Source organism: Ambystoma mexicanum, chromosome 1p (genome assembly GCF_040938575.1).
Source record: "Ambystoma mexicanum isolate Mex_15411 chromosome 1p, UKY_AmexF1_1, whole genome shotgun sequence".
NCBI classification, from domain to species: domain Eukaryota; kingdom Metazoa; phylum Chordata; class Amphibia; order Caudata; family Ambystomatidae; genus Ambystoma; species Ambystoma mexicanum.
Window position 1 is genome coordinate 994,158,523 of NC_090921.1, and position 27,784 is coordinate 994,186,306.

The window sequence follows — 27,784 nt, forward strand, 5'->3', positions numbered from 1 at the left end:
CTTCACAAACACACAAACCCTTGTGGCCAACCAAAAAAAAAAAAAAAAAAAAACTTCCCACCACTTCCTCGAGAAATTCCCTGAAGACACACTGGAAGAGGACCTCATCTCCCCGACAACTTCATCCGACATGCAAGGCTATGATAGAAACAAGATAAAGACCTCACGAGCCCTTAAAGACTCCACTCACCTATAACCCTCTACGTGCAACCATTTGATTAACTCCTAGCTGACCAAATCGTGAAGATCTACCAATACAACAATAAACCACAAGTTAACTTCAAGATCAACTGCACTGATGACATTTACTGAGACACTGCCTCTCCCTCATCCAGGGTCTCAATGCTCACATCCTACTCAGACCCGCTTACAGAAACTCCTCCAAGCAAGCCAAAGACCAGCCTTGGCTGACAGGACTATTACAGGAAAGAGTAGGATTCTGTTCTGCAGTGGATTGGAGATAAATAATGAGGGCAATACAGGTGAGCAGGCCAATCGGTTTGCAGAAGTTGAGGGAAGGAATATTTTAAGAGATATAGTGATGACGTGCGTTGTACCCCGAAACATGTATTCATTAGCACATGGAAGTCATTATTGAGCTCCTCTCAGCTAGTCGAAAATTCGGAAAGCAGTCAATAACTATTGGTATTGACAGCATGCTGCCATTCTAACTTCAGAAGCAGGCATGGAAACAACGGAAAGCCTTTCTCGGCGTTCGCGAAACAGCAATGCAATTTCCTAGCAAGATTTCTAACAAGACAGTCCAATTTAATTTAACACAACAAAGTGAAGGCTAAAACATGGAGCTATGCTTTCACTTTTGTAAAGAAAAAACGCTTATTTTAACATTGCACCTAAAGAATGCACATGGTAAAACTCTTCCAGTTCAACCAAGTTTAGAATTAAAATGCTTACAATACAAAATGAACCCACATTTAATTTACTAACACGTTTTGTGTACTTTACTCATTTTTTAAATACCTTTATTGCTACTCGTACTATGTGCTAATAGCCTTACAGACCTCAGGAAGGGCCATTATCGCTTGGGATAATGACCCTTTCCCAACATATGACCCTCAGCTTAATTTCGGCCCATACCTTGGGAGTGGGCCATTATCCTGTGATAATGACATCTCTCCCTCTGTCTATGAAGCTACATTATTGGCACTAATATTGTGGGATTGCACAAGGATTAATGCACAAGGATTAATGAGCAATTTAACATTTCTAGGTTTGCTTTTCTGATTAGAATAACTAGATGAGAGTACTGGGTAAGTGCCCTTTTTATATTTACAAGCCTAATACTGCAGTGGATGTCCCCAGCTGAGGCCATTCGCTCATTTTGCATTATTCCATTACCATTCGCTGTGCCATAAATGGAAAATCAACAAACACAATAATGCAACTGTGTTTAGAAGTCTCAATGTACTTTATTAGTGTAAACAAAATTAACATAATTAAAAAGACAGCAAAACGAGGTATTTTACAGGACCTTTCGGTTAGTAGTGTTCTCTCCATGTACTGGCGGCAGTGGTGCACAGAGCTGATGGCTGCAGTGCTCTGTGTTCTCATCCAAGGAAGGATTAGTAGTGGCATTTCCTGCCCAGTCTATACCCTGCCCCACGGCTCAACTCCTGCCATCTGCAAGAGACAAAATGGCAGGGCTGGCCTCAACCCATTCACAAACCACCCACATAAACATTTACCACAGCTGCATTGCTTGTAAACAAATCTTGTGCTTTTTGGGCTGTCGCAGATTGCACTGCCATGAACAGGGAAGCCACCTCGGGTTGTCCCTCCACCCCATCCTTGACATGCAGACAGCTCAAGTCCACCCTCCCTCCCCCAAGAAATACCATGGATCCCTTAAACGCGTAGATATAAATTTGACCCCTACACGGGACACAAGTACATTTCCCTGAAAAACAATCAAAATAACCCCTACTACAGATGAATTTATTAAAACTAAAAACAAGCATGCAAGATTTGTTTTATTTTATTTTTAGAATAGCCTTTGCCGTTTTTTAATCTTGTCTTCTCGAAATCAGTTTTACAAACTTGAGCTGCCTAGACATATCTGCTCCCACAAGCCCTCAATGTTTGTAGTAAACGTCATCCCTGCATTATAAAACCAGTAAGAGCAAAGAAAATGTTATGATAAAACATTAAAAAAATAACATTAAGTTTGCATCACCGCATGAAAAAAAAGAACACCCCATTCATTCCTATCCCTTTCGTAATACTATATCAAACTGTTTACAGTAAAGATCACCCCAATATTTGTTGTCCTTCTTTGGTCTTTATCACTGCAGTACATAAACAATTTATCACAGCGATTTGAATTGAATAAAGGTAACTCCCATGCTTTTCGGTCCCTTTTTTATCACTCAGTATGTCAGTTTTCAATCTGAAAAACCAGAAAACACCACAGAGGTTTTTGTGAGCGATTTGTTTAGAACTATACATTTGTGTCTTTCGTTCGCAGTAGAGCTAGCCTCAGGATTTAATATCCAGCATGAAGTAAACAATATTGACTGCGGTGGCCATTTGAGTAGGGCAGCCTACTTGTGGTGTTTTTGGCATTTCAGATATTTTCTCCTCTAAATGTGAGTAGCTGTCCTGACTAAGGATACATTTGATGAGTTTCAATCAACATACTTTAGAAGAATTGCTTTCCCTTCTTTATGCATGACTGCCTGGGAGAATGGCATCTGCCAGGCAAGTCTGTCCCTTCAATTCCTTAGTGTCATCGTAGAGGTCTTCCCCAGGCTACGCCCTGGAGATATAGTTCATGCTACTACTACTACTACTACTAGCTGCAATTCGATAAGGCCCAACCAGAAAATGGAAAAAGGGTCAAACAAATAAAAATCCTGTTCATGCAAGCTCTGTGTCTATAACGTCACAACCGTAACTTCGTAGTTCTTCAGTGTCACCTTTTTTCCTATACCCGCTCTCTTTTAGAGACTGGATTGGCTACTTCTGTCGCTAACCCTCTTATGCCTGCATTTCTCTCCACCCCACCTTTTCTCTCCTTCCTTCTTGGATGGTATTCATATGTTTATAAAAGGCAAGAACTAATGTGTGTAGGCAAAATGACGAAAGTGGCAAGGAGGAAGAACAGTAGGACCAACTGTCAAGAGGTCTTTAGGGGAGGAACCTATCAGGTTTACAATTTCATATCCCGTTCCTTCCATGGGCATGGGAAATGTGAACATTCTCAGCAGCAATTCATTCAAAATATTTTTCTGGGTTGGGGCCAAGTGGCACACAAGATGGCCGCTCCTTCCATCATCTCAGTCACACAAGGGATGTTTCAGGTCATGAGCCGTTCATAGGGCTCGGGGACTAGCAATGAGCTGAAAAGGAGTCTGAAGATGATTGGTACCACATGGCTTTCACCGTGCATGCCAGTGGCACATGAGGAGTCAGTGTGGAGAGCAGAGCTGACAATAGGGGAACCAAGATGGGGGAAGAAGCAGTAGAGAATTAATAAAGAGACTCACACAGAGAGATGGAGAGAGCCCTTCCCTTTAAATTATATGGGTCAGTAAGAGAGCCCATGGAGGTGAAAGGCAGTGAATAGTGCTCCCACTTCCTAAGCCCGTCACTGTCCCCACGCCAATGGATCCACCTTGAAATCGTTGGCATAACAGGGGCCACCAGAACTGGCCCGCGAGAACATTAGAAACATTTGCTATTCATATGGGTGGGGGTCAGGGAGAAGACTAACTTGGGAGGGGCTACCTTTGGGTGAGGAGGACCTGCCTGCACTGCTGGCCCAGCGACCAGAGTAAGAGTAATGACTACTAGGGTTAACGTACTGATGCAATGAAGGATCAAAAGAGAGAGGAGGGACTCTCTGCCCCGCACATCGTGAATGGCACTGCTGGAGGAGTGGGTTTGCAGCCTTTAAACACTGACAGTGGAAGAGAGTTCAAGGAGGTAATGACAGCGATATCAGCGCTTCAAAATATGCCAGTGAAGGTGGAGCACCCAGTTACCCAAGAAGTAGTTAGTTTCAAGAGGTCTGAACAGGACCCGAGTGCTATGGGGTCCCAACTGCACCAGGTGGAGGAGAATGGAACGAAACCCATGTACCAAGGCACAATGGAGATCAATAATAAGATTGTGGGGGTGATGTTCCCCTGGACAATAAATTGGAGGCCACTGAGATTTTATGGGGCGCAGCAAACAAGTGTTTTATGGGAGTTACCACAGCTATACAACAATCTTGTTTGTGTGCAACTCTGAAGGACTTTTTGGACAAGACTTTGGGTGGGCAAGGTGATAAGTTCCTGTTCCATCAAGTGTTTTGGCTCCCATCAGGCATGCCAAAAACATTGAGTGCACCAGCCAGAGGAATGGTGGTGTTGGTTCCGATATAGCCAAAGACGAAAGAGGATATGTTACAGAAGGCTGTGGAGACCATCCGAACGATGGAGTCGGAAGAACAGAGGATACTTCTTTTAGTAGATCCAAGAAACATTCATGAAAAAACGGGGTAAAAAACTGGTGCTCGGCAAATACTTGTTGGCTGGAGATGTGCAATCAGTGATGTATCCTGTGAAGCTAAAGGTGTTTTCACAGAAAAGCAGTTTGCGAGGGGCAGGGCCAGCATTGCCCCATCATTAAGACAGCACTTTAACATTGCCGTCTCTTCCTTTCTAACCATTACAAACTCTCACCTAAGATTTTGGCAGTTGTCCGATAGCAATAATGCAATAGTGGGGAGGCGGCTGTTCTGTCAGGTGGCTTTCAAGATCCTTGGTTGCCTTCACTTAGAGGAATCGAGTGGCCAGGGTTTGTATCTACACTTTCCCACTCGCTTTTATCCCCACCGCTTTCACCCCCACCGATTTTGCATTGTCACCCATTCCTTGGCCCAGCATTATTTCCCATTGCCTTTCCCTACCTCCCACCCACAGACATCTTGCTACGGCATTACTTTCCTTATCTGAGGTCAAGAAAGAGGATGGTGTATTTAAAATTCATGGCTGTTGTTGCCTTCTTTGAGTTCACAAGTTGTGTTTTTTGTTTGTAATGGACAATAAAATGATTTAAAAATATATTAACATATTCTTTAACATGGCCTAACCAAGCATCCACTTTGAAGGGGACCTCGAACTGACACATTTCAGAGGTTATGGGGTGTAGCAGACCACCTCAATAGGGATATGTCCCGCAAACGCCAGTGATGTGGTTCTTGTCGTAAGTAACTCTTTTACTGGTTAAAGGTTACAGTAGGCAATGAGCCATCGACTGGAAGAATTCAACTGCTTTATCAAAGCATAAATGCAGTTTTCTCTATTGTGGGTGTTCCAGAGATTGTAGGACAATAATTACTGATTCATTTTAAAGTCTGGCCTGTGATAAAAAAAGGGATACATTTAATGGACCACAAAGGCCTGAAGCTTGTCAAATTCACCAGCTGACTTAATAGCCACTGAAAAGGACACCTCCATGACAACAGGCCAGTGTCACAGAAAGCAATGTGATCATGAATCAAAACCATGCTAACAGTATTCAATTGCAAGGCGGGGTGGCTACACCTTAAAGGCAGGTAAGGATGCAGACGCCCATCATAATGTAGCGTAATCACTTAATTCTGCATGAAAAAGAATAACCCTGTGTGTTTCTTCAGAACACAATGGCCGATATATACAGGACCTATAAGGGAATCCTTAATGTAAGTTTCACAATGTTGTGACTCCTATTCTAAACTTTAATCTGGACCAACCAGGCCACCCCGAAACAGTTTTCTGCTGACCAAAGCAGGTTCCTAATCTACACAAATCAGCCTGAATCCCAGGAGGGAACAACAAACAAAACAAATGTTTTAATAGGGCCATAGCAGTGTTTTACACTGTCTGACCAATGGCCATTGGCAGCATTTAAGCCATATGCCCTTGTACTAACGTCTGGCATACCTCCCTCCCACCCTAAACAAGGAAGGTTGACTCATCCTCTGAAATGCCCAAACAACAATAGGCCAGGTATTTATTTCTTTTTATTTTATTGATCATTTGTAAGGCGCTTTATACAACAGAATTGTGTTTCAAAGCACCACAAGTCTGCTGTTGATTAAGCATAGAGGTAAGCATCTGCTTCTCCCTCTATCGCTAGAAAAGCATCCCTTGGCTACATCAACAGAATATTTGACAGTCGAAACTGGATCCAAAACAACAAGCCTAATCAGCCACTTGTGAGCCACTGATCAATCGCAAGATTGTTGGAAAGGCACAAAGGAACAGCTTTGTCCAAAAAGATAAATAATGAGTGTGGCCCTTCAGAAAAACCATACTTCTCCATGAATCGTGTGGGGCGTTTGGAGTTGTCCTGCAAAGCCAAAAAGCTCCCATGGCACAAGGCTGCAGTGAAGAGACTTGTGAAGTTGACGGCTCGTGAGGGGAATGGTCTACCCTACAAAGCCAATCTCACTGTGGATTCTGAACTGCAGCCAAATGAGCGGTCATGAGAGTGGTTTTATTTTAATGTGGTTCTGACCCTGGATAGGCATCTAGCACCCAGGGCGGTCCAACACCTAGTAGTCATGCTGTTCATTTGAACAAATGTTAAGTTTAGCAGACAAAAGGTAAGGCCTTCAGGATACCTTCAAAAAGGAGCTCCAAACAATGTGTTTAAAGAAGCCTGTTCTTGGACATCCAGCACCATAATGTAGAATTTGGGGGTTGAAAGCATTATGGTACCCCACCGTCTGACCAATGACCACAGACTACAAAAAGAAAGGCTTTGTCTGAATTGCAGGGACATTAGGGGTTAATGGGATTGGAGGTCCTTCTCTTGATTCCATTAATGGAACAATTAGATCTGCACAGCTGCCATATGAAACCTTGCCAATCAAGGAAGTCATTAACTATTTTGGGGAGGGGAGAATTCTGCACGAGCATGGATGAGTTCTGACACTTCCAACCTGGCAGAACAAGGGCCAAATCTCCCCACCATAGTGCATTTGAGGCCTCGACTGCCACAAACCTATCAGTATGTCAAACTCTATAGTGGGGTGAATGCGTCTTATTTCGATTCCCATCTTGAAAAGGTACCTGCTGAGGGTAGTGAACGTTTAGCTATCACTGCAGGAGTTGAAGGAACCATAACCTCTAATGCCCCTGACTTATCACCCACCTCTAAAGTAAAATGGGAGGTGCCAACCAAAGACAGAAGAGATGGAATATGAGTTTCAAAAGTAGATGGCTGGGCCAGGAGTGAAGGCCAACCAATCTTTTCTGCATATGGCCTGCTCAGGTTGAACCACTTATGGCACGTCTACAGGAAAATAAAATACGTGATCATCAGTGTCACTTGATGAGGACTCTAAGTTCGTACTCAGGGACCAGCCTCCTTTGCAACACTCCCCCACATCCTTCCAAGCACAGTGTCCAAAGTATAAGAGCTCGGTGGCGCAGAGCCCGAAGTGACCCACAATTCTGGAGCTTAGTTGGACATGACCAGAATATCCTAGCTGCTCAGAAATTCCAAAGATGGGGTCTTGTGAGCAAACATCAAGCAAACTAGCCTTGCTTTCTCCTCTTATCTCTCAGTCCCCAAAGTCCTCAGGGTCCAAAGGGAGAAGAGTCAGATCCCAAGGATCCAGCAGAAACAAGAAATTTCTGTTGAAAACCTTGCACTGGGGCAGAGGCCAGCTCCTCATAAAACTCAATTTCCAGTATATCAACATGCAGAAGGAAATAAAATGGCACAGCCAGCTGAAAGAGCTGCACTGGATGTATGAGGGGCCATTAATGTCCGTCTAGAAAGTAACCTCATAGAGTCCATCATTTGCACATCGATGTTGTGTGAGTTGCAGAGCCCACAGTATTTTTGCCATACGAGTGGATCCACATGGTTACGACATTGTGAAAGAGGAATCCTTACCCAGTAAGGTAAGGCATCAACATGCTGATGCTGTAATTCCGACATGTACAGTTTCACTTAGGTACTATGAAGACGAGGCAATGTGGTGCTAGGCTTCGACAGCTCTGGTCTAGCAACTAAGGGTCACCTGTGGTATTAAGCAGCAGAATCTTGTGATTGGTACAAGGCAGCTGCTGCGTTATGGATAATTACCCACTGCTGAGTCATGAGGGCACCTCAATGTTGGGCTGTGGCGGTTCCTTGGGGATTAGCACCGTGCGTAGCTCAGATCATTTGCCCAACTGAGCAGTGTTCTAAAAGAACAGGCCACTTAGAGGGTGGGGGGGGACTTGTTAAAAAAAGAGGTTTTCACATCTGGGAGGTTCTATGAAGTATGTATCCCGACAGTTACGACCTAGGGACGGTAATGGCTCATAAAATGAAAAGCGATGACCCAGCAGAGACGTGAAGGTCCTGGGATGAATGCATACCCTTGTTCTATCTCATACTGATAAAGGGACATCTGATGGAAGTACAGGCATCATTAGATAAGATTGTGGGCATTGAAGCCAAGGACTGGCCAGAAATACAGGCAACGATAGTACATTATTGCAAACGAAAACAAGAAAGTGCGAGACAGGCGGCAGAAAATGCTGCCAAGGCAGAAAACAAACTGGTGCAAAAGAAACTGGCTAAATACACAATGGAAGGGGCAATGCTCGTGCCAGACGCCGCAGGAGTGATGCCCGCACCACAGGGAGGGTTTCCCGTGGGGAACATACCGCAACAAGGGAGCTACATGCAGCCGCAATACACACCATAATGGGGAAGCCGACCATAAGGGAATTACATGCACAGGGGATGTTTTCCTATGGGAAGATGGTACCCACAACGAGATAGAGGGGGATATAGAGGTTCAGGGTACAGGGTCTTCGGACCGTGTTATATATGCCAGAACATGGGGCACCTGGTGCGCACCAGCCCTTTCGTGCAGCAAGCCCAGGTACAGGCAGCAACAGGGGTTTGGTACAGTACAGCCGCAGTGGCAGCAGATGCAGCTTCTTCCAGTGCAATCACAACAAGCACAGAGCCACACAGAGCAGGGTGGGGCACAGCTATAAGGAGGGACAATGGATGGTGGGATAGCAGCACCAGCAGTGACAACCTCCAGCAGTGGTGGCAGGGATTTCAGTGGTGCTAGGACAGAACGTGGAGCCCCACTATACCGGGGTCAGCGTTGTAGGGGAAAATCCTTTCCCTTTCCCACCAAGTGACATGCAAAAATTGGGGGGCCCATAGAAAGCCAGAGTGTCTCCAGTGCTAGCAGTAACTGATGACCCTGAAGAGGAACCCGAGGTAGCAGTGAAACTAGGACCAAGAAAATGTTCTTTTCTAATAGATACATGAGCAACCAAATCTTGGATCAGGGAGGGGGAATTCCAATTATCAGACAAGGTGATGGGCACGCAGGGCTTCTCTGGGGCGGTGGTTACGGCGGTTCCAGTTACAAAAGATTTACCACTAACAATAGGGACGTAATACATTGTAGCACCATCACTGTATTCCAAAGACACCCCTATGAATATACTAGGCAGAGACTTGCTCTGCAAACTAAATGCAACATATCATTCACGGAGAAAAGGGTGGTGTGCACCACGCCAGGCATTTATTACACACGCGTGGGCGCACTCCTCTTATCGGCACACATCACAGAGCACCCTGCAAGCATAGCCCTTGTACCCAAGCATGATCCTGTATGGGGTTGAGATCCTGCTAGGGTGGGTCCTGGGGATACAAGGGAAGGTTTTCCGATAGGCCTCAGAATTTCTGTTCAGACCATAGTACCAGAAGGATGACATGAAGGGGACAACAGTCATTTTACAACTAGAGGAGGTAGTGATACGCAAAGACATGGTGATCCTCTGTTGGCCTTACAATGACAAAATGAAATGGCGCACAGAGCTATGCATAGACCCTACACTGACAATAACAGGAGTATCGGATGAACAATTGTTCTCCAATGAGGAAGAGGCATAGATGGTGTTTCAGATACAGATTCCCTGTCCAGTTCAAGGAATGGAAAAACTGGTACTCAGACTAACGCAGCTAGTGGATAAAGGAAACAAACACACAGAAGACGATCTCATAAAAGTACCAGAGAAATTATGTACCAAGGGGCCTCATGATGTAGGGGTACTGAAAGGAGTGGGGGCAGTGAAGATAAAACTAAAAGAAGGGGCACAATTGCCCCGTGTAAAACAATACCCATTGTCCAGATAAGCAGATGGGACACATGGCATGGCACATGCACATGGCAACAGGTCCTCATCCAGACCTCATCGCCAATCAAAGGGTCGGTCATGGCGCTTCATCCAGGATCTGCTCCCTCTAAACAATGTGGTTGAAGCAGAATTTCCCTTGGTCCCCAACCCTGCCACAATATTGTGCAAAATCCCGACAAAGGCGAAGTACTTCACAGTAATTGACTTGAAGAAAGGCTTTTTTCTATTTCCTTGCACCCAGACTCAAGATACTTGACAGTGTTCACGTATCGCAGAACCAGATTTGAGCACCATTGTCTGCCTCAAGGCTACTGCGAGTCACCTAGCATTTTTAACATGGTGAACCAGATGGACCTGTGCAATGCACAAATGCCAAGCACAGTGATTCAGTACGTTTAACGATTTGTTGATATGCAGTTAGACGGAGGAAGAGAGTAGAGAAAACTCAGTACACTTTCTACAGAGTGTAGGAAACATGGAATACATGCCTTAACATGGATAGATGAACAACATCGCCCAGTCTACATAAAAGCGCTCACACAGTATTCTTTGTGTTTCAGAGCAAACAGGACAGTAGCGCTGTGGATGAACACCGGCTGTGAGAGGATTATTAGCATCGCCCTGTTGCAGAAAGGAACCATGGCAGTGATGGACATATGGTGGACCTGTGGGACAAGAGCGTATGCCCAGCAGCCATCAGATTGGGGAGGAGTCTGTGCACTGGTGACTCAACAGCCCTGCATTGGTGGTTCCCCATGCAGATTTGGTGCCATTCAATAAGCTATCCACTCAGAAATTCAAGAGGGCCAAAGGAGACACCAGGTGAACAACTTAAGATGACAAGGAAAAAGAGAGCGAGTAATGTATATATCAGCAGAATCCACCCAGAGCTTGGATGCTATTCCACCCCATTTGAGATTGCTCAGCAAAGCGTCTAAGTTTTTCAGCTCACTCCTACTACCCGGGGTGCGAGCAGCAGCTAACGCAAAATGGCTTCAGATAACACGTTAGGAGCTGCTCCAATTGGCTAATGCAACCGGAAAAGGACTCGCAGTGTGAGAAGAGCTCTGAGCTTTGCGCCTAATGGCCCTGCAAAATCGCTATGTATTGGACCTTATGACGGTGTGTGAAACAAGATCGGGAGCACATGTTGCACAGCAACACCTGTTAACAATGCAACCAATGGAACACTTACAGATGCTGTTGAGGAGATACGGACCATACATGAAAGAATGATAAAAGAGACAAGACATCACGTCAAGCACCTGCCTGGACGCACTATTCGCCTGGGTCCCGGATTGGCTGGCAGTGATGTTCAAAATAACTGTCCCTTTGCTCATCGTGATGCTCGTCGCCGTCTGTATCGGCCAGAGGTCATCGGCTGGTGCAAATGTCACCAAAGAAAAACATGTTACATAATGTCAGCAAATAAACTTGGGCTTGGTACAGTGTTAGGTGAGAAGCCTCCAAGTGTGAATGAGAGTGAGGAGGATGTAGAGTTAATTTATACAGCGCCCCCACAAGACTTAGAAAACTATTCAGCATTTTGGGACGAGTGCTCACCTGATGGGACAAAGATATGAGTATTTGGAAAATACCTAGAAAGGTACGAAGAAGAAGGGGACCTCAATAGCGTCACACAGGTGTGGGTGCGCAAGGAAAAGGGTGAGGAAACGGGCGGGAAGGAGATGTCGATCGAAAGAGTGATCAAAGAGGGAGAATGTATTAAAGGTGCAAATTCACCACCAGATAGGGGGGCACACTTACCACCTTCAGAAGTAAGCAAGGGGGGACGGGGTACACTCCAAGGGGGAGAAACACAGGAACACAAACAAACTGCAGTCACACCATGAAAGAAGACCTTGCGGGGAAACACGGGGGTAGGAATGCATTGTGTGTACCATCGGCTCAAGGGACCTTTCGATGATTAGCACCAGATAGGGAAAAATAACCCAGGTAAACACATTCAGCAGGGATGGCCCCAGGATGGCTCCTGCCCGGGGAACCTGGCTCTAAACACATGATCAACATCCCGCGGGCCAGGGAGGAGGGAGACAGAGCTCAAGCTGCACGTCCCAGGCAAGACTGAAGTAGCTAAAACAACACTGGGTGATGTAATGACAGGGCGGCAAGCCAATCCTGCGGGCACTGAGAGGTAAAGGGAAAGTGGACTTGAGCCACAGCACCATTCGCATGGCCACAAGTGCCTATCGGCAGGTAGCCATAGGAAGGGGAAACAGGGCGGAGTGGTGTTCCTGGGAGGAACAATCAAAATTATACGTTTTGATGGGAGGTGGCCGGCTTCACAGGATCCACTACAAGGTTTGCGAAGGCCGATATCTAGCAGATACTGTGTGAATGTCTCCCTCCCCACCAGAAGCAGGGTGTCTCGTGTTCCTTCCGCAATGGTGCTGACCAAGGGTAGCATAATAAAAATATGGCGGTCAGCACAAATGTTAATTTACTAACAGCAAATTGTTCTCGGGAGGGGTGAGAATGGATGTGGTGCCACATTGGGAGGCGATGAGTTGGGAACGTAGTCTAACCAATGAGTTTATTGGGAACCATGACAAAATATGAAGAGTTTGAGCTGCAACAGTTTCTTAATCTTAACTATAAAACTAATGTTCGCTGTATGTGCAGATGTCAGCTGTTATCAATCAGTTCCAGTCCACTGTTCTGTTCAATTTGTGCTCGCCCAGCTGTAATAAACAGTGTTGCTTCTTGCCCGGTGTTTGCTCCTCTTTTGAGTACGAATTTTATATGGTGAGATCGGAGGACCCAGGAGTACACTTCTTTGAACCAAATCTCTAGGAAGTGTTAGAGTGAAGCCATCAACTACAGGACAGGAGGGGTGGGGTGGGCAGGGGAAGTTGGGTAACCTGGTCAAAAACCTATAAGTATAAGGACAAATTGTCTGATTAAAAAGAGCAGAATGTACTCAATCCCTGGAAGAAGAAAAAAGTGTGTGAGGTGGGAATGTTGCACAAAGCTGTGTGGCACGTAAGCTGGGGCAAATGGTCTAGTCCTATCAATCATGAAGACTGAACGAGTGAGATGTATAAGGGGGAGGAAGGGCTCCAGACATAAGAGAACATTGTTGGTAGTATTGGTCTGCCCCACACATTCCTAACATCAGCGTTTTCACCTAAAGTGCTAGTCTCACTGCCCAGCGATAAAGAACGGTTAAGGAAAGGCAAGCGTAGAGGGGTAGCAAGAGTTGCACTGCTGGGTTCAAGTTGGGGCCAGTAGGCCCAGCGTCTTGTCAGTCACGACACAACAAAAGATTTAGATCATAAAAGGCACTGAAGAGAGGGCCCAAAATAGAAGTTTCACTTCATAAATGTTTGCATTGTTGAGCCAATATTCAGGGTTTGTTGCACATGGAATTGCAGCTTTTTAACATCACGTTAATGATCGCAGGTAAACTATATAATTTGTTGTACAACCATTTAAGAGGGGAGGGGCACTGCAGTGCCCCACCATGCTACAGTTAGAGCCATCATCACAATCTATATCTGTTGGTAAGAGGCATACAACAGTTGAAGTACAACCTGGCATTTGTTGCCCGGTTTCAAACCATAACAATGTTGAAGTCGAGCAGCGAACAGATGTGTGGCTGGTCCCAGCTTGACTTTCCTTCACTGCTTTCAAATCCAAAGTGATTTTAAGACCATGCTTACATTGGGACCTTATTTTGTCTTTCTAGGACTCTAGTGCCTTGTGTCTTTATGATACAGGTTGCTTCAAAGACCTGCAAGGTGGGTGCAACTCATCCTATCGGTGGCAAGTACGGATTTTCAGTACTCTGGTTATCTGCAGGCCTGCCTCCCACCGCGTGTGCACAAGTGATTTGCAGAGAATTGGGTACACTGTGGTGCACATACTACTGTTGATTTGTCAGAAGATATGTGAAGGGTGCAATTGTGTTAAAGCTTTACAAGAGGAAGATGAGCAGATTAATCACCGTATTGCATTACTTAAAGTTAAATAGGTGAATAATGTGCCTTAAGGAGGGAAGGTTAAGTGAGGAGAAAGGAAGGTCAGGGTGGACTGCGAGGGGGAGGGAAGAAGAAAGCCAAGGAAGGAAAGGTAGAGGGCTTGATGTAGACCAAGGGAGCAAAGTGTGAAAGAGTGAAGGAGGTGGAGAACCGAGGGAAACAACATATATACATAGGAGGACAGGGGAGAGAAGGAAGATGTGGCGAGACAGGGAAGGAACACCTGAAATTAGGGGAGGAAAGGAAGGATGGGGGAGAGAAGAAAGAAACGGAATGTAAGTGACAAGAGAAAAACTGGAGAGAAGGAATTCATAGGCTTCGCATGAGTACAGTCAGTCAACCAAATTTGGAATGCAGGATTACACTGTCTCGCTCTTACTTCCACCACACAGAGGAGAAAAACTGCTCACTGAAATATCCTCCTGATATCAGTGTGGGCAGTGCTGAGGCCACCTGTGTGTACACACCAGGCTCACAATCAACAATGAGCTCCATGAATGCAGGATCACTTTTATCCAGTCCATTTCGTATGTTGTGAGTTATATTTTTTACGTTCCGTCATGGTGTCCCTTAATTCCCGGAAGCAAAGACCTTCCGGCTAAAATGCCAGGCTTGGACAAAGGAGCTCCTGTGGACATGGGGGCCAGTCGGCAACCTTGCAGTCTCTGACCCGTAAACAATAAACACCTTCAACTCTGCAACAGTATCTGTAGAACGTATGCACCTGTAACCCTTCAGCCGGCATAGAACTTCTGTGGGGGAAATAGAGGTCTGGGTAGGTTGCATCCTCAGAAGGCATCATCTGGTGTGTACCACTGGTGATCGATAGCAGATGGCTGCACGGAGTCATGCTATGACAGTGTGATTGCACTGGCCCACAATATTTTTGGTTACTGCTCAACAGCTGCAAAGGATTGGAACAGGAAAGGAGAGATCTGTACAGCCACTGAACTCAAGTCAGTGAGGGGATATTACAGAGAATCGTACAAGTGCTCATCCAATCTATCCCTGTCCGGCAGGACAGACTTGAGCAGATGGTTACGTTTCCCCTTCCACATAACACAATGGCTCACAAGAATCAGCCACTCAGGTCCACAAGGATGGCGTTGGTCGTAGTCTGTCCAAAGATGAAAGCTCCCAGCACCACTAGCAGCACACCATATCCAACCATGGCCCACCACCTAAGGAGTAGAAACAAGGAGAGAATGGGTAAGACTGCACTGCTTAACATAGGGAGTACTGGTGCAATACCATTGGAGTGATGATAGGATAATGCGAATGATCTGAATTAAATGGTGTCTGGGTACTGGAATATTAGGTGGTGCAAAAGCCCAGGAAGGGGGTGGAACAGCAGAGCAGTGAGACTCTGCAGTAGCAGAACAGGGGAGGATCCGTGCGTCAGGATTTAGGTGAATATGACAACTTGGACGAGGTCAGAATAGGAGGGGGGCAGCTGGTTCTAGTTGAGAGCTGCAAGCGGTCGCTGGACTAGAACGTCAGGTGAGCAACAGGCAGGAGGTATGATCATTTATATGGTTGAACAGTGTCAATGCTGGAGTGGCTTAGATGATCTCATTCAATACTGTGGGCCATCAACAAAGCTGTGGCAAGTGACAGCATAACAGCACTGCTACTGCTGGTCTGGAGTAAAGGTACATTTACAAAGCTTTGAGAGTTTGCATACTAGAATAAGGGGACTGAAGAACAATTGCGGGGCTGTGAGAGCTGGTAGTACAAGTGTTACAGGGGACCCATTAGGTGAATTTGCAAAGCTGCAAGTTATCAGCACTAAAAGAACAGAGGTGCAGGTCAGGATTACTTCTCTCGATCTTGCTGTTGGTAGGGGTGGTGGTATCATCAGCAGGGCTGTGCCAGATTTCAGTAATGTGATGTAATGGATGCAGGTCAGCATCGCAGTGACTTGTGATGCCCTCTTTGAGGTGCACTGACGGGATTGCCCATTATTGGACCAAAATCATAACAGTGCAAAACTGTGAACATCGGTTGGGTAGAATTGAAAATGCCGGCCCTTACCGCCTTGGGTTATTCGCCTGAATTTCAGACAGCTTTGCTTGAATAAGACACAACCCTGAAAAGAAATAAAATGGAATATCTGCTTCATGTACTGCAGGAGCTAAGGTTATACAGTCACTGCCATTGTAACACCATGTACCTCCCAATAACTAGAATTCATTTCTCATTTCCCCAGTTCCTAGTGCATTGCTGGTCATAATTGAAGACTCAGAGTCAAGGGTATGGGTTTTAGTGTGACCAGCAAAATTAAGGTATACCCCAAAAAAATGCACATTGGCCGCCCTCTTTCCGAGGTGGCTGACATATCGACTAGCATCCCCAAGGAAATAATAAAATTGTCCATTAAAGTTTGAGGTTAGAGGCATTAGGGTAGCAAGGGGAAGACAGCAAAAGTGCGAGGAAGGATGCAACAGGAGGTGTAGGGGAGTGAGAAGATGAGAATAGGGCGCGAAAGTGACAGTGCAATCAAGGGAGGATGCCACAGAGAGGGTGCGAGCAAGGATGAGCAGGAATTGTGAACAAGCGAGAGCAAGGGTATGCAATGCAGGATGAGAACGGGGAAAAAGATGTAAGCAGAGGTGAGAGAGAGAGGACATGTGTTTAGGGTGCAAGATGGGATATATGCAAAGGTGCTAGTGGCAATACAATAAGAGATCAAGCTGTACATGCCAATAACCCAAAATATGAGAACCCCCGCCCCAAATTATCCTGCTCCCCACAGCAAACATTGGTACTAGGTTATGCAAGTAGGCTGGTCAGTGGTCAGCAGGGAGATCTAGAGAGGGGTTCCTGGGCCAGTTGTGTACCCTTCACTACTTCTCCTTCGCCTCTCTCAACTGACCATAACCTGCCTGTCCCAATCTTGTTCCTCCTCCTGCCACCTGGGCCGGCCTACGGCTTACTTGGCCTGCTGGAAACTTTCTACTTTCGCTATCTGAGTCCTGCACCATCTCCTTCCTGTTTGGATCTTCACTTTCATCTTCCAGTCCTCTCTTTGCCTGATGCGACTGTTTCCCTGTCACTGCAGGTCCCTGATGTCCACACCTCCTCCTGATACCTGGGTTCCACCACCTTATCCATATGTCTGTGTCCTAATATTGGGTTCACTTCTTGTACCTCCAAAACCTGCTCTGCTTCTGATCTCTGGAGAACCCTCAACACTAAGACCACAGAGGTGGTGATGGGCGCAGTATACAAATATTTGAACATAACAAAACAATGGCAATGATAAATTTACTTTCTATGTAGCTTTTTATAGCATTCCTGTTGACTGGCTATTTTTTTTCAGAACAAGATGGTGCCAACATCGGCGGTCGGTCCTTTGCTGAATTGAAAAAAGCCGCTTTACAGCTTTGTTTCAACATATTAATGATTGAGATTTGCGCCATCCTGCTACTGCAGCTAATGTTGGAGCGCCATAGTCAGTAAAAGAAAACAGCTCTATGCATGGTTCGAGGAAAGTGCAATACATGGGCAGAGGTATTCCACGTTTCTTACCAGTGCAAAAGGCTATTGTCAAATATGAATCCGAGGGACAAAACCACCATATCAGAAGCATGGTTATCTTTTTATGAACACCAAAAAGGCAAGTGATCGGCAAAACCAGTCTGTGACCCACAAATTGAAACTGTTTGCAACCCAAAAAGACTCTCAAACTTTGATGAGATTCAAGGGCGGAAACATGCATGTAGATGTTTACTGAATATAGCGTCAATTTTCTTCCTCGCAGCCCCGAGCCAGAGGTTGTTGGAAATAGGAATTTTAGGTCCAGCTATGTCACAGAACCTTTTGCACATCCCTTCAAATTCTGGAGTTGTTGTCAATTGTGTTCGTGTCTGTTAACAGAAATTATGTGAATATATTCCATTATTGTCGCATTGGTCTAAGAAGTTCTACATTTAAATAAAAAATGCAATTACATTAATTTGCATAACATTGTAAGACGTTTTCCAAACCAGCGCAATAATGCTTACATGTGCCCCACTCATTTCCGCTTTAGAAATCTGTTATTTGCCCCGGCACTTGGGTTTTGCCACCCTTTCATTAAACTATTGCCCTTCATGCAAATAACTGGTGAGCTTAACTTTTATAACACCTACTTGTATCAGTATGATTTTGATGAAGGTATACCATTTAGTCCCTACAAAAGTGTGATCTAGAGTTTGACGGGCAGAGGGACCGAAGCAAAACAAAAATCAAAGAGTCCTCTTGTTTAAATGTGTGTGCTTATGCCTCATCCAGACATCACCATCAAGTCCATGTACCAGTGCAATAACATTCCATCCAATGGCTCCAGATGTGCCACTAGAAACAAAAACTAGAAAGGACAAGAACTATATTTTCGTTATGGAGATAAATAACATGCTGTAGTGTCACAGGACTTAAATCCCAGCCTCCCCCTTTTGGCGCGCAGCCGGCTACTTGTGAAGGCCAACACCTGCAATATAGCTTCCAAATCCGATGCAACCAGTGTGAGAAGATCAGTAAACTGACCTTGTCAAGAGGGAAGGGGATAGGGATCCCTCTCAGCATATGGTGAGAGGCTTACCAGGGTGGATACCATAGCCATTCCTACTCTATGGGGGGAAGTGGCAGTTGGCCTCTGGTTTTTCTGTCCATTTGGGTGTGCAGGGTCGTTCTACCAGGGGTATGGCTGCTTCCTGGCAGATGCCCAGGGTGTTCCATTACATGAGATTTGCAGGGCCGCTACCCTGTGTGGACCCGAATACCTTTATTACACATTACAGGCTTAATGTGGGCGATTGTATCGATGGTTCTTTTGGTGCGGGGGTGCTGTCCATGGCACAGCTGCTATGTTCTGTTGTTCAATTGCTCAATAAACCTGGTGTTTTTGCATTGATTCCTGGGTGTCCTCTTGCTTCCTGCTTTCCTTCGGGCACTTCCACTTGATTTGGCTTGGGTATACCTCATAGGCGAGTACTGGGACGAGGAAGAGTGACGTGGAAGTAATGCTCAGATTATCTTCATTACTGCTAGTCCTATTCTTCCTCGTGACAGTACTGCCGACCCTCCGCACCCTCCCGTGATGTGGAAGAACCCAGTATCTGTACAGGCTTGCTATGTACGGGTATATTGTGGGTAAGTAGGAGGTTTATACCTCTGGAGAAAAAAAAAGTTCCTGTGGGAGAGGCAGAGCCTCATATGCGACTACTGTGACGAGGAAGAGTAAAACCAGGAGTAATGAAGATTACCGGTAAGTAATCGAAGCATTAATCAATACTCGATCTGCAGTAAAACACCACACAGAGATCCACGACTAGTGGAATCAAATAAGCCTGACCGCCTTTGGCTTAAAGAAATCTGGTTCACTTCCAAGTCAGGCTCCATTCGAAGCAATCCAGTAACAAAGGCATATACAATCTTCTACATAGAAAGGAAAACATTGTAGGAGGCGGTATAGCAGTAACTGTCAAGGATTTGATCCATTTGGACATTATCACAGATCCTGTACTAGGCTCTGATCTTGGAGGTGTGTGTCTCCCATTGTCACGCCGCGCGCTCCCTCGCGGGCGCCACTTACCTGTCCTGGGGTCCCGGGTCCACGGCCGCAGCGGTCTCCTCCTTCATGGAGGCTGTACCCCGCGGTGGCGTCTTTCCTCACGCCGACCCGCGGTCCGGATAGGCTCCGTGGACGCCGCCATCTTGCGAGGATCTGCGCATGCGCGGATCGTCAGTATTCGACGTCCCGCGCATGCGCAGTGTCGGAACATGCGTTCCAAGCCTCGCTTTGATCCCGGGCCTTAAAAGAGCACCGCATGCACAGGGACAACGCGTCTCAACGCGGTTGTTACTGTGTATGCGCTGCTGGAGTCCTGGCGCTCGTGCCTCAGCCCTCCAGTTCCCTGCCTTGCCTTATCCTGCCTAGCCCAGCCTCTTCTCCTTGTCCTCTTCTTGCTCCTTGGTCCTCCTAACCCTTGCTTCCCTGTTCTGCTGGGTCTTTGCCTGCCTCCTGGTTTAGGGTAGGGGAGGTCCTGTCTGGGTTCCTAGATTAACTCTCTACGAAAGTGGGATTTCCCTGTCTGTCCTGCTTGTCCTTGCAGTCCTTTCTCCTTTGCCTGTCTTGTGCCCTGCCGGTACCTGTGCCTTGCTGCCTTCTTGGATGTTCCTGAGTTCAGCTTCCGATATCATCGGTGTCTTCATCAAGCCTTCTCAGCCAGTGGAAACACTGTCCCGACGTCACGCAAATACTGAGAAGTGCCACCCGTGGCGTTGGGAGTTGGTCCAGTGCCATCCTGTCATATATCGTCAGGAGGGGATTGGGCTAATTTCTCACGCTACCCATTCATCGGCAATAGATACACCGACATACTGGCAACCTCAACTCCATGGTCTACAGGAAGAAAAGGTAACCAGCGATCTCGTGAAGACTCGTTTAACAGATTGAGACGCCTTTCCTCCAGTCTCGACATGGACGACATGCAGGAACTTTGCGAAGAAATGCGTGCCATGCGTCTTGAAATAACCACCCTCCGCCAGGAGAACACCCTTAGACAAGCGTTGGACCGGAGTTTGGCTAATCCCACACAACCAGCTACACCACCTGAGAACTCCATGGCTTACACTACTCCGATGAAGTATGATGGTGACCCGCGTCGAGTGGCAGAGTTCTGTACACACTGTCGGATCCATTTCCAGTTCAGGTCAAGTCATTTTGGTCAAGACAAGGCCAAGATCGGGTATATCCTTGGAAACCTAACCGGCAATGCACTTGCTTGGGCCGCACCTTTGGTCTCTACCAACAGTCCTCTGTTGGGCGATTTTGCTGCCTTCGAGAAAGCCTTTTTGGACGTCTTTAAACCGCCCAATTTGGCAGCCATGGCCCAGAATCAATTAATGGAGATCAAACAAGGGTCAGGTGACATAATCCACTACATCAGTCGGTTTCGACAATTAGCAACAGATTCACAATGGCCCGAAATCACTCAAAAAACCCTGTTTCGTCGGGGACTTCGAGAAGAGTACAAAGACTAATTGCTGCACATCCCGGAGCCAGAAACGTTGCCTGCATTGGTGGAACAAGTCTTACGCATTGACCACAGGTTAGCTGAACGACGGAGTGAACGTCGCAGATTTGACAGGTATCAACCGGTCCTTCCAGTACAGAACCCCGGACCAGCTGTCGCTACCGATACGGGTCCAGAACCCATGCAGTTGGGTGCCATCCGAGGCCCGTTGTTCGAGACCGAAAAGAAAAGAAGAAGGCAGCAAAACCTGTGCTTGTATTGCGGTGGTTCTGGCCATTTTCTGGGCACCTGTCCGCTACGCCCTCTGAAGAAACAGGAAAACTAACAGGCCCGTTGTTTGAGGCGAAGGCAGCAGCGGGCCGCCTTTCTGAATCCGACCTTCCTCCTATGAACCCGGTACCCTTGTTGATCCTGAAAGTCGGTGTTGCCTGGCTAGGGAAGTGTATGAAAACCTGGGCCCTTCTGGATTGTGGAGCATCCGGCAACTACATCGATGCCTCGTTCGCAATTGCCAATGGGATCCGTTTACATTACAAGGAACGACCAACAGTGGTCGAGGTGATTGATGGTTCTGCTTTGTCCTCTGGTCCAGTCTGCCAACAGTCCGATCCCTTGTGGCTCTCTGTGGAAGGGCATCTCGAACGGATTTCATTGGATGTCATCAAGTCTCCCTCTTTTCCGGTGGTGCTGGGCTTACCTTGGCTGTTATATCACAACCCTCAGGTCGACTGGACCGCTCGTTCCCTGGTGTTCTCTTCGACACGTTGTCCTCGGGACTGTGGACTTCACGAAACCTTTCCTGCAATTTTGGAGTCCCTCAATCCTGCTGACGTATCTGCCCGTTTATGTGCCACTCAGTTGGTACCTCAAGAATATGCTGGATACCACAAGGCGTTCTCCAAGCCTGAGGACATACCATTACCGCCCCACCGGCATTTTGATTGTTCCATTGACATCCTGCCTTATGCGGTCATTCCCCACGGCAAGATCTATTCGTTGACTCAACTCGAGAAAGGCGTCCTACAGGATTACATTACGGATTGCCTCAACAAGGGCTACATAGTGCCATCCAAGTCCCCCGCAGGATTCCCGTTATTCTTCGTCAAGAAGAAAGAGGGCACTTTGCGCCCTTGTATCGACTATCGTCAACTAAATGAGATCACGAGGAAAGACAGGTACCCATTACCACTCATCCGGGACATCATCGAATCCCTGAAATCCGCACAAATCTTCATCAAGCTGGATCTAAGAGGGGCCTATCACCTGGTGCGAATTAAGAAGGGAGATGAGTGGAAGACGGCCTTTAAAACACCTATTGGTCACTACGAGTACAGGGTGATGCCGTTTGGACTCTGCAACGCCCCGGCCGTCTTCCAGCGGTTCATGGACGATGTCTTTTCGGACCTTATTGGAATATCTGTATGGGTATACCTTGATGACATTCTGTTTTTTTCTGACACTCGTACTGCACACGTTGCGCATGTTCAGGAAGTTCTCCGTAGACTAACAGATAACGGCCTGTATGCCAAAGTAGAAAAATGCCAATTTCATAGGGAAAGCATGGAACTTCTGGGCTATGTGATCAGCAGCACAGGAGTGCAGATGGATCCCACAAAACTGCAAGCTATACGAGAATGGAAACCGCCACATGGCGTGAAGTCACTTCAAAGGTTCTTGGGCTTCGCCAACTTTTATCGACGCTTCATTCCACGCTTTTCTCAACTTGCCAACAGTCTAACCCGCCTGACCAGTACCAAGGTGCCGTTTCTCTGGGACACGCAGGCCGAGGAGGCATTTCTGGAATTGAAAAGATCCTTCATGTCGGCTCCTGTTCTTAGACATCCAGATGATGAAAAGCCGTTTGTGGTTGAAACAGACGCTTCGGACTACGCAATTGGTGCGGTCTTACTACAGCAAGATGCAATCACGGGAACAGAGCACCCGGTGGCTTACTACTCAAGGAAATTGTCAGTGAGCGAGAGAAACTATGCGGTGATAGAAAAGGAATTACTGGCGATAAAAGCAGCTCTCGAGGAGTGGCGACATCCCTTGCTGGGTGGGAGGTACCCGGTGGTGGTTCGCACAGATCACCTTAATCTACAGTACCTGCGCTCTTTGCAATGCAGAACCTCCCGTCATGCTCGTTGGGCCTTTTTCTTTTCGCAGTTTGATTTCACCGTCACATACATTCCTTGTTCCCAGAATACTAAGGCTGACGCCCTGTCTCGGTCTCTGGAAAACAACGTTGAAGGTGCCAAGGAACCGGAGCCTCTGATAGCGTCAAAACATTTTCTATCAATGGTGACTCCCCAGCTCCAACAGTTGAGAGAAGCCACACGAACGGATCCCTCAAAATCACAGATACTAAAACGCGCTGACATCAGAGAACTTGACGGCTTGTTGTTCTTCAAGGATCGTCTGTACGTTCCCACCTTGGAGCTCCAGAAGATCGTTCTACAAAATTGCCATGATTCCGTCGTTTGTGGTCACCGTGGAGTCCGCACAACACAAGAACTGGTTGCACGGCAGTACTGGTGGCCTGGATGGGCCACACTGGTAAAGCGCTATGTGGATTCCTGCCCTGTATGTGCCCAGACCAAGATTCCTCGCAAAAGGCCCATTGGTCTCCTGCAACCCACGCCTACGCCTCCGTACCCTTGGCATACTATCGCCACGGATTTCATCGTTTACCTGCCCCTATCTGGTGGTTTCACGTGTATAATGGTGGTGGTGGACTGTTTCACCAAGACTGCTCATTTCTTGCCCTTTCCTAAACTGCCCACTGCCTCCCAGATGGCACAACGTTTTCTACACGAGGTGTATCGTCTTCATGGTCTTCCGGAGAAGATCCTATCAGACCGGGGGTCTCAATACATCTCATCTTTTTGGGACCAACTGTGTCGGCATTTGGACATTCAGCGGGCCCTGAGTTCCGGCTATCATCCACAGACCAATGGGCAGACGGAACGCACCAATCAGACCCTTGAGCAATACCTACGTTGTTATGCCAATGCCACCCAAGACAACTGGTCGGAATGGTTGGACACCGCGGAAGCGGCTTACAACAATGCTGTTCATTCTGCTACCGGACTCAGCCCCTTTTTCTGCTCTACCGGGTCTTCATCCCAGACTGCTGCCGGTTCGTCCTGCATCTTCCAGTGCCGTACCATCTGCAGATGCCCTGGTGTCCCTGATCCGCGATCAACATCGTCTGGCGGCCGGTACCTTGGCAGTGGCACAGGCACGTATGAAGGAACAGGCTGACAAGAGACGGAGCCCTGAGCCTGTCCTTCATGTTGGGGACAGGGTATGGCTGTCCTCCAAGAATCTACCGGTAGCAGGTAGCAATTTACCTGTGAAACTAGCTCCCCGCTTTTTTGGTCCCTTTCGCATCATTGGGCGCGTTTCTTCTGTTGCCTTTCGTTTGTCTCTGCCTCGTTCTTGGAGGGTTCATCCTGTCTTTCACGTCTCCCTTTTGAAGCCCTATGTGCCCGATGTTATGGGTCGTACCTGTTCCCGTCCTGCCCCGGTTTTGGTTCGGGGGGTCCCTGAATTTGAGGTGCAGGAGATTTGTGATTCACGGATTTGGCGGGGTGCTCTGCAGCTCCTGGTTAGCTGGAAGGGTTATCCTGCTTGTGACCGCACTTGGGAACCGCGCTCATTCGTGCATGCACCAGGCCTGGTTCGGGACTTCCATCTCTGCTATCCTTGGAAACCCGGTGCTCCGGGGTTGTCCGGGAGGGGGTATGGTGTCACGCCGCGCGCTTGCTCGCGGGCGCCACTTACCTGTCCTGGGATCCCGGGTCCACGGCCGCAGCGGTCTCCTCCTTCATGGAGGCTGTACCCGCGGTGGCGTCTTTCCTCAAGCCGACCCGCGGTCCGGATAGGCTCCGTGGACGCCGCCATCTTGCGAGGATCTGCGCATGCGCGGATCGTCAGTATTCGACGTCCCGTGCATGCGCAGTGTCGGAACATGCGTTCCAAGCCTCGCTTTGATCCCGGGCCTTAAAAGAGCACCACAGGGACAACGCGTCTCAACGCGGTTGTTACTGTGTATGCGCTGCTGGAGTCCTGGCGCTCGTGCCTCAGCCCTCCAGTTCCCTGCCTTGCCTTATCCTGCCTAGCCCAGCCTCTTCTCCTTGTCCTCTTCTTGCTCCTTGGTCCTCCTAACCCTTGCTTCCCTGTTCTGCTGGGTCTTTGCCTGCCTCCTGGTTTAGGGTAGGGGAGGTCCTGTCTGGGTTCCTAGATTAACTCTCTTCTACTAGGAAAGTGGGATTTCCCTGTCTGTCCTGCTTGTCCTTGCAGTCCTTTCTCCTTTGCCTGTCTTGTGCCCTGCCGGTACCTGTGCCTTGCTGCCTTCTTGGATGTTCCTGAGTTCAGCTTCCGCTATCATCGGTGTCTTCATCAAGCCTTCTCAGCCAGTGGAAACACTGTCCCGACGTCACGCAAATACTGAGAAGTGCCACCCGTGGCGTTGGGAGTTGGTCCAGTGCCATCCTGTCATATATCGTCAGGAGGGGATTGGGCTAATTTCTCGCGCTACCCATTCATCGGCAATAGATACACCGACATACTGGCAACCTCAACTCCACGGTCTACAGGAAGAAAAGGTAACCAGCGATCTCGTGAAGACTCGTTTAACACCCATTCCATGTAACCTAAAATCCTCTCCTATCTATTCCTATGCCATAACCCTGGGGCATCACAAGGAGAAGATGAAAAATCTTTAATTTATTCCTCCCATTGTTATTCAACACTCACTGATCACCATCCTGTGTGGCCTTAACCTTTTAGGTGGGTTGTGCCACAGACCTTGTAGCTATGGAATTTAATGAGACGCTTATATCCTCAGATTGATCCAAAACCGCTGAAGGGTCCCACACACAACAAAGGCCGTATCCATCAAATTATCTACTCTCCTTGCCCATATGCCCCCTTCTTGCACACTCGGCCAACCCTATGATCTGATAAATTCTTGATGCAAAACTCCCCCCCTCCCCCCGCTCCTCCCCCTTCCCCCAGGTTGTGAAAAGAAACAACACTTCCCCACAGCTCCACTGATAAAAAATAAAAAGCAACCCACCATTTTCCTGGATATGCTGCTCCCTGCCCTGAACAAACTCTTCGGCCAACCAGTTGAATAGAACACCTCCCCTGGGCCTGCCCTAACCTTCTTTCAAAACCTCTCAAACATGTTCTACACTTTTACAATGAATATCAGTGAAAAGAATAAGTCAGTCACACTTGGCCCCAAGTGCGTGATTCACACCAGAGCTCAAAATACTAAAACAAAACAGTTGGAAACACATGTAACACAAACCTAACAATAGAGGAAATATCAATCTCTAAAACCCACACCAGGTATACCAGAAGGCCATTCTGACTAAGACAAATAATTATTGGGTCAAAACCATGGAGAGGGCTAGAACCAAGCTAAAACTCTTTCCTCCTTCGTCTCATACGTTCGGACTCCCACCCACTGAGATCTCACTGTTCTTTCTTCAGCACTCTTATGTAGAAACTTGAATAGCTTCCCTTCCAAATGTGCCAGAATGTTCAAACCAAGAGGAAACCATCCTCCTATCCCTTTGCCCCACCAACTCATACCACATTTCCCATATTCTTTAGCAATTAAAGGCCACTGACTGGCCACCAGACAGATTACTCCAATAGCTCCAGAAACAATTAGCTGAAGTCCTGGCATTATTCATAGGCAAATTCATCAAATTTAGATTAGAAGAAAGGCAGGTTCAACAGCATTCAAAATTAAAACCTCAACCCATCGTTACCTGGCAATTTCAGACCTATTACTTACCTCCCTATTGTGGGATAAAACATGGACATGGTGATGGCTAGGCACCTCCTGACACTTTCCTTGATGAAGAAGAAAGTAGATTCCAGGGGGTGTCTTCGTGAATGGGCACTCAGTGGAAAATCACTGATACAGAGAAAGTTTCCCCATTGGAAGAGGCAAATGGAGTCGCCCAGAGCATTGTGGAGAGCGCTGTCCGAGGTGCCGTTAAACCCCCACCACCCCCAATAATTTGAAAAAAAGAGGGGAAATGGGTGGAGGGCGGAAAGGAGGAAGTGTACGAGGGGTGGGGAGGAGCAGCAGTTAGTGAGGGGGCAGGGGTAGCCACACAGTCGCATATAGACATGAGTCACAGAATAAAGACCTGTGAAATCATGAGTGGTAGCACAAAAACAACGGTTTTATAGGAAAATATGTTTAATTCATCAGAGTTTCTAAAGCAAAGAACTGGGGGTTACAGATCCTCGAACTCAAGTGCAAGGGGTGACAAGAGTGGCAAATCCATTTGGGTTGGTACATAGCTGCCCGATATTAGAAGGTGAGATTTGTACAGAGAGAAGGAGGGAACAAGAATGGAAGTGAGAGTGAAATAGAGAGAAGACCGCAAGTGAGAGGAGAAACGAGGGAGAAAAAGAGTACAAGGGAGAAAAAGAGGAGAAAGATGGAGAGAGCAAGAGGATGAGGAGGAGGGGGGAAAGAGGAGAAAGAGGGGGGAAAGGGAGAAAGAGGGGGGATAGGGAGAAAGAGGGGGGATAGGGAGAAAGAGGGGGGATAGGGAGAAAGAGGGGGGATAGG

General features: G+C 47.2%; 1 protein-coding gene across 1 annotated transcript in view; it reads right to left on the bottom strand.

Moving 5' to 3' along the window:
- Positions 1-1,410: 1,410 nt before the first annotated feature.
- SLC38A7 (solute carrier family 38 member 7) overlaps positions 1,411-27,784 on the bottom strand; it is a 220,110-nt gene continuing 193,736 nt past the window's right edge. The window contains exons 10-11 of the mRNA XM_069654672.1: positions 16,193-16,247; positions 1,411-15,339 (exon numbers count right to left, since the gene is read on the bottom strand). Of these exons, the coding sequence (XP_069510773.1) occupies positions 15,237-15,339; positions 16,193-16,247 (158 nt within the window). The 3' untranslated portion in view covers positions 1,411-15,236. The remainder of the gene's footprint in view (positions 15,340-16,192; positions 16,248-27,784) is intronic.